The sequence below is a fragment of the Anguilla anguilla genome, chromosome 6 (genome assembly GCF_013347855.1).
Source record: "Anguilla anguilla isolate fAngAng1 chromosome 6, fAngAng1.pri, whole genome shotgun sequence".
Lineage (NCBI taxonomy): Eukaryota > Metazoa > Chordata > Actinopteri > Anguilliformes > Anguillidae > Anguilla > Anguilla anguilla.
The window spans coordinates 16,191,888-16,199,672 of record NC_049206.1 but is presented as its reverse complement, the minus strand read 5'-3'; the positions used below and the strand labels follow the sequence as shown (position 1 = coordinate 16,199,672).

At 38.5% G+C, this 7,785-nt stretch overlaps 1 protein-coding gene across 1 annotated transcript; it reads right to left on the bottom strand.

Moving 5' to 3' along the window:
- Nucleotides 1-317: 317 nt before the first annotated feature.
- LOC118230024 (regulator of G-protein signaling 4-like) lies at nucleotides 318-5,308 on the bottom strand. The gene is made up of 5 exons (XM_035422699.1): nucleotides 5,132-5,308; nucleotides 4,603-4,707; nucleotides 4,226-4,287; nucleotides 1,749-1,915; nucleotides 318-1,601 (listed from the first exon to the last, which is right to left on the bottom strand). The coding sequence occupies exons 1-5, from the start codon at nucleotides 5,173-5,175 to the stop codon at nucleotides 1,380-1,382; spliced, it is 600 nt and encodes a 199-aa protein (XP_035278590.1). The 5' UTR covers nucleotides 5,176-5,308; the 3' UTR covers nucleotides 318-1,379.
- Between the last annotated feature and the right edge of the window lie 2,477 nt (nucleotides 5,309-7,785).

The window sequence follows — 7,785 nt, the reverse complement described above, 5'->3', positions numbered from 1 at the left end:
TCGCTTAGGATGTTCATGGGACTTCGCAAAAGCAAACCAAATGACTGTAGCAATTTAAACACCCACCTATGGATGACTTGTTAAACCACAATGAACTGATCAGAAATCACAATGACAGAAGTCATTTTCAGGCAAAAGCTACATCAATCCAAATGCACTCTTTAACCTGCTAACGTGCTCAAGAGAAAGTAAACATTAAACACCATTTCCCAAATGTTCCTGGTGTTAAACAAGGGTACAAAACATTCGCATTGCATTTCATGTGCATGAAATTCCTCCATGCTTTGAAACAGCTTAATGGAAAAATACAGTCGTGGTCGTTTCTAGATAGTTTATTTTTAATGGGAGATGGCCCATAGCACCTGCGCTCCACATTCTAGGGTCTCTTACCAAGGTCACCAAGTGTATTTACAATATATCAGTTTAGTATCACAACTTACAGCCAACACAGTTAAGAGAGAAAGAACAACTGTCATAATCTCTTTCATGTGAAGAAAGAAACCTTGATAAATTTGTAACATACAGCATACATGTCATACTGCCTAAAATGCTATACAGATAAGCCTACTTTAAATAAGAAGCATTGTCAATGGCGTGGACCACGAAAGTGCCATGTGCACATAATTCAAAGAAAGTACAGTATGTCATAATTACATTGTTTCATTGTTAGAATCACAGAAATAGAGGAGTGCAAAAGATAATTGAGTATTGTTTTGAGGTGCACAACCAAACATGCATGTAAAAGGTAACCATGTAAAACATTACACATGTAAAAACTGCTACTGATTATACCCATCATTGATGCTATACAATCTGGTACCTGAGCTGTGGCTTGTAAGCACACAGGGAACAATACAAAGTAAACTAAGCTGTCCAAGCTGTCCTCTTAGAAACACAAACACATGACAAATACAACTAAACATCAATTTCCAACTGCTTGTTTAGTTTTATGCAAGTTAGATTCTGAACCTCTTTTGTGCAGATGGTTCCTTTGAAAGTTGAAATTCTGAGTACTTTGAGCCCTTTGTTTGGGACCAAAATGGTAAGGTACAGGAACAGAACAGTCCCTGTCCATTCATTAAATGCAAGTTGAAGTTGTGTAAAAACACTCTCAATAGCAGATCTGTGTGGTGAAGCCCTCACAGAAAATTACTGGTCACTCCGGCAACGGTGTAGGAATTTCCCTCAAACCGCAACCCCTCTGCAAAGTTCAGATCCTCCCATTGTCTGTCATGGGATTCCCTGTCACTGCGATTAATGAACTCCTCATCCAGACTGGTCTCATTAATTGGCATGCCCTTTATTAAGTTGCCTGACGGTGTAGTGACCCTATGTCTGCGGCATTGGTGGTTGGTGGCCCGTGGGGATACAGAGGGCGTCTACGCAGTGAGCAAGATGGAGATGCTTTGCTTGGTGCTCTCTGCCATGATGCAATGGGAGTCTTGGACAAGGTCCAGGAACAGCCTTGATTTGAGGAAGCGTCTGTAGGAGTCTTTCTCCATCAGCCGGAAGATCATCCTCTGGGCCTCCTCAAAGCAGGACAGGCTGACATCCACCATGTTCTTTCCAGTCTTCTCCCTTGTAGCAGAGTCCAGATTTACCTAAAGGTGTCATGAGGAAGGCAAAGTTAAAGCTTTAATCTGACTGAATCAAATGGCTCCTCAAAGGATTTACATTTCATATACTTGATTAAATACATGTGAATGAAGAAGTTTAAATTTGTTGTTGTTGTCATTGTTATATTATACCTGTTTGGGGGACTCAGCATCCACATACACAGAGTAGATCTCCTTTGCTTTGTTGGCCAGCTTTTTCTTGGAAGTCATTCTCCTGTACTCCTCACATTCCATCCAGAACTCGATGTTCTCTTGGCTGAATTCAGACTTCAAGAAACTTGAAAAAGTCTTCAATCCAGCTGAAAGGGGTGAAACTTAGGTTAGCTCCCCTGGTAGAAAATGAGCGCATGTCTACATTAATATGCTCTAGCTAAATGAAACATCTTGACTGTCATAATACTCTGATATGTTTCTACTGAGGTTATTTTGCTTGAATCTGATGTTTAATAAATCATCTCTGCATTCCCAGCCCCTCTGCCGGTGAAGAAAAGCTGAATGACAAATGGAAAGGAAGGGTTTTGGTCGAGAGAGCGTTATACATGATTTTCTGTTGTCAGGAATGGGAGTGAGTGCTAGGAACAGTGGCAGGGAGCCGTGGAATTTGCTGGACTTTCAAGGAGGGTCATTGCACTCAAACAGCATCCCCACATGGATGACGCTCGAGCAGCTGCCAGATCAAATCTGGGCTTTGGGATTGGGGGAAGGGGTGCTCCTGGGCCACCCAGTGATGCATGTGGACACGTCCCGCACGTCCGGTCCCCTTTGAGATTTATCATGAGCGTCACAAGACAAGTCTCCAAAGGGACTCAGTCGCTAAGGACAGCAGAGGCACTGAGGTCAGGTCTTAACTGAGTGTACAAAATTTGCATCTTAAAAATAGTTTATTTTTAATTTAAAAAAAAGTTTTACTTTAATTGAATTTTATTTAATGATGTTTAATAAAATGTTTTTATTTAAAAAGTCACAGCGATCTTTCCTTGAGAAAATTATTGCTGCATATTGCACTGAAGTATGGGGGCATGTCTTCTAAAATCACGTGTGTTCTAAAAACACAACATATGAAGAGTACACATAAAAACTTTTAAGTTAATCCCACTTATAACATGACAGCAGAAACATGTAACCTATGCGCTATTTTAAGTCACATGATTGTTTTCACATGTGAACATTTTGGTTCACGTTTTAAAGAGTAAATGACGTGAAAATGTGAAGATGCAAATGACTGAATGTGACCTATTTTTTAGTTTGCATTTACATGTGAAAATGTTAAATTCACTTGTGAAATTGTGAAATCAGTGCACTGATTGAATTACATTTCAATGTATTTTAGCTTGTCTGTTATTTTATTAATTATGGTGGATGAGGTGAAACAAGACTGAGTGTTCTTGTTAATATTTTGCCATGTCTACTCTATGTGTAGTCAGCTTCTGGTGTTCCCACAAGGCAAAGGTGAAGATGCTGTACTACATAATTAACTGGTAAGTAAGTGGGATCATTGGCCTATTTTTTGGAAGCTAAAATACCACTGAGTTGAACAAATGGTAGCTTTATAGCTTAGAGTGGCCCCGCTTGTAGCAAAATAGAGAAAAGAGAAAACCAAGGCACTAATCACTATGGTGGCTAATATACATCCCCTGGGTGGTGGATACATGTCCCCTTAGCGGCTAATGCTATAGCTGGGCGGCTTACAACATATTTTCTGGTCTTCTGTCAAAATGTCCTACCATAGCCTACCCGTCATGTCTACTCGTCTTTGCTACCCTATCTGAAATGCTACCACAAGTAAACTGTGCAACTTTAGTAGCCAAATAAGTCAGTAGGCCTTGGCGCTTTACAAAAAATGCTTCTTAGCTAATTACATTATTATTATTAATTCATCTGACAACAGTCTCAAAAACATTTTGGTTTCCCAGCGACTTCCTAGCCAAATATATTCCTTTCCTGTAATTGCAACTCTCTTGACCACAAGGTAAGTACAACGCTGCCAACAGAAAACTACCATTGATGTTCTATACAAATATTATAAATAGTGACACATTTCCCCTGGAACAATAAGCAGCATGTTGTGATGTAATTAGCCTATCAGGATATCCTACCATTGGTTGTTTTATCGTAAATATCAATTCAAACAAATTACCTCCATAAAGTGCAAAAAACAGCAAGATTGTGCTGCCCTATTGCTTGAAATAGGTATACATGAATAAGGCCAATATATGGATAACAATAACTGATAACAATGCTGGTTTCATATAATATGCTTGAAGTAAGGTTGAATTAACACTAAAAAAATTAAATCACACTAATAACGGAAAAGATTCAAGATTCAAAGATTCAAAAGCTGTCCAAAAACCAGGTAGCATGAATTTATGACCATACTGCAAAACACGAGAACAATGCCGTGCATGTGATGTGTGCATGTGCAATACCCTTGGTAGGTCAACTAGATGGGTACTGAATGTAAAAGTACTGAATTAAACAGCATCCAGAGGATAACAAGGACTTTTTTTCTACCTGACTAGGTACAGGGTGTTCTATGAATAAAGGTACCTAACAAAGTAAATAAACAGTGATAATAGCCACCTTAGTTGGTCATTCCTATATGTACCCACCTTCATCATTAATCAGCATGTCCAGAGATTCACCCCACTTATAGATCTCGACCATGTCAGCACTGTCAACACAAAACATTATTCATACATTATTTAGAGAACAAATCGAACAAATATTCATTTGTGTACATGTATGGTGCATTCAAACACTGGGAATTGAAATAGGAGATTGTACATGCATCTGAAAAAATAAGACATAAGAGCATAAGAATGTATGGTGATGAGAACAGGCAGTTCAACCCTTCTCATAATTTGATGATTGACCCAGTATTTAATTAAGTATAATCTCATTTCCCAAAGGGAGCGCAAGCAGAATGTGTTGGGTTTAAAGTAGAAACATATAACGCAGGTTATTTTTATTTCCGCAGTGCGTTCACCTCTTTGCTTCGGGGGCCATTGTCTGTGCCCTGTTCTTGGTATTGAGGCCACCCTTGTCTGGCTTTTGTAACCGGTTTCCAATCCAGTGTTTCATGTCTTTGGCACTGAGATAGAGAAGGCACATTAGCACGTTACAACACCTACCATCGCTGTGTCTCCATTATGATTATTAAACAAGTGTACAATGTCCAGTATCAGTTATGCATTTACGTGTCAAAATACGTGTCACACATTTTGACCTAAATTATATGTTTTATACTAGTGAAGAGCTGCTTTAAAAAATTAATGGCATATTACCATTGTGAAAATATAACATCAGGGTGAATAACTGATACCATTAATTATAATAGTGCTATGATAAATATTTAGCTATAATATCAAGCGGCCAATAATAAATAATTTCCAATAATAATTCATATTATAATAATCTGTGCTTGACACTGTATTTCATATTGTACATTAAATGTATGTATTTGTTTAATGTTACTTTTACAACTTCAGACAATTAAAGAAAAATATTCTCCATACCTTTTCAAGCATGTTGCCGGCAAAGCTGCTAATCCCTTACACATGTTGCCTGTCTAGGTTCAGTTCCAGCGGAGAGAAAGTCTGTGTGAGTCCCGTCTGCTCTAGAGTTGAGTTCAGTGTGGCTGCGAGCTCATCGCCCTTCCCTCTTCCTCCCGTGGCTTTATTGAACAGGAGCGCTCCAAGCACAACAGTCAGCCGGCCAATGATGTCACAGACCAACACGCACATACGCCATTGCTCCAAGCCAGGAAAACTACTGGGAGTATGGAAATTCACACACAGTACTGTAAGGACAGTGCCATGTACCATAGGCAGACGACAGACACAGACTTGTTTTATGTATATGTTAACTTGTTATATATATATACATATGTTCTGAAGACAACGCTTATTATTTTAAACCATGTGAGAGAAAACCTAATCCTCAAAAACTTACTCCACTGACCTGTTGAGCAATGAGCACATTCTGTTCGAAAAGAAGCCCTGCGTAGTACAGAAAACTTGTTTTGGTTGTTGCTGTGCATACAGTACATATGTAATATACACATTTACACAAAAAAATTGTACATTTCATTTTTTCATAAGCTTCCTATTCATAATTTTATTCTCATAACGTTTTAGATTTGGATAGGCCAGGGGTGACATTACTTGGTTGCAGGTGTGCCATCTTGAAGAGTTTGTGCAAATTTAGCAGTCTTTATTTTGTCTTTTGCGTTTTAATTAGTAAACATTGTAAACATGCTCCACAGTCCTGTGTAACCTGAGAGTAGATGTTTATCTGTTTACAAAAAATTTCTCCGCCTTGCAATGTAAACACAAATCACTGTTTTCAGTAAACCTGGTGGAGTGCAACATGATTAGGTGCACACTTAAAATGACCCCCTGTCTTTCCCAGTGTCATTTAACATGCGGCTAAAACCTGCAACTGTGCCCTTTGAGCATTACCTTTGCCTTATATTTGACCCATGGTCATGGCCCTTGCATCATCCTTGATCTGGTTTTACATGATCTGCAGTAGGTTTTAAGTATCGGCTCTTGACTGATGAAGATTATGTAGGTTCAAAGAGATGGTTTATAGACAAATCAGTAGGAGAAATGGGACAGCTTGCAGCTGCCTTCTTGTGTTTCTGTTTTTCATCAAGTCTCCTGAAGCACATAGCATCAAAAATCAATCCATCCAGGGTACAGTATCTGTAGAAAAATGTGTGCTAATCAATTAATCAAAAAAATCTTTAGAATAATGTGAGTGCTGTCCTTTTAATTTTTAAATAGCTGTGGAAAAACACACTCAGCTCAGCTTCTGCAAATTAGCTTTTCATTAATGCGTTTTTGTTTTACTCTGAAACCCTGTCCACCTTTGTTTGCGATTACTCTGCGGCTAATCTCCCGATCAGTTGATTTGGCATTGTCTAAACACTGTTAGAGTGAGTGCACCTGTTTTCACAGAACCTTTTAAAAAATCATGGTGCAGACTGCTTACATTGAGCAGTATGCGAAGACTGAAAAAAGCTAAATGTAATTTTACAGAGTACCAATTAAATGAGGCGTTTAACAGGCCAGTCTTCTTTATGCAACATTGCATATGAAAATACAAAAACATAACATAACATTTGAGTCTATTGTGATTTAAAGGTGAGGACAAAATCTCTCTAGGGCCCTGGTGAAAGAAAAGATAAAGAGAATCCCTTGCTACCTTTAAAATAGCATATTACTTTACTGGACGCTTTCAGGGTCTTTACCGTTTGTAGCATATCTAGGTGTTACTACAATTTATGTTGCCACTATAAATTATCATATTTCAGTCAGACAATTCACAATTTGAATTAAGCAATATTTATTGAATACTGATATCTGTGGCCATGCGTCTGCTGTGAGAACTGTCAGATTGGAATTCAAGGGGATTTTTAATGTCACACTTCACTGCGTAGGTGCACATCACAATTGTCATCACTCAGGTGTCTGAAACAGCTTACTTAAATTGATACAGCTTACTTAAAATGGCACATCACTCTTATGCTGCCCAAATTCATGTAATCATAAATAAATTTGTAAAATATGAATGCCTGACCACTGATTGCCTCTTTATAAGAGCGGTATTAATCCTGTCATCCAGTCTTACTTTAAAAACCTGTTTTTGTGAGCAACGCTTGCTCGCAGGTGCACTGTGCTACGTGACCAGCCTACGGCGATGATGGTCGATGGTCTGCTTGAGCAGATGAAATAGAAGCAAATGGGTTTCATTCTTTGATGCCAGCCAATCATGGGCTTGCTTTTGGCCTGAACTCCAACACACGGTAACATGTTTTTTCACCTTTACTTTCCTTTCAGATCAAATCAAAATTCTTCATGATTCATTTAAATGTATTACACATAAGCATCATCATGGCAACAAATTATTACGCGGAAACTTACTTGCAGCTCACATATGGTTTGATTTAAGAACTGGAACTAGTCCATCTAGTCCACTGGCAGAATATCTGATAGAATGAACATAAGCAGCATTTGCCAGTTAAGGAGAGTGCTGTGGTATTCTTCCAACACCAAATGAAAACAGTGAAACCAGTTCTAACTGATTTCTTCAGTCCAAACTCATGAAGTATTGCCCTAATGGAACTTGTCCACGATTACACTGGCCATTCAATTTAGGGTGAAGA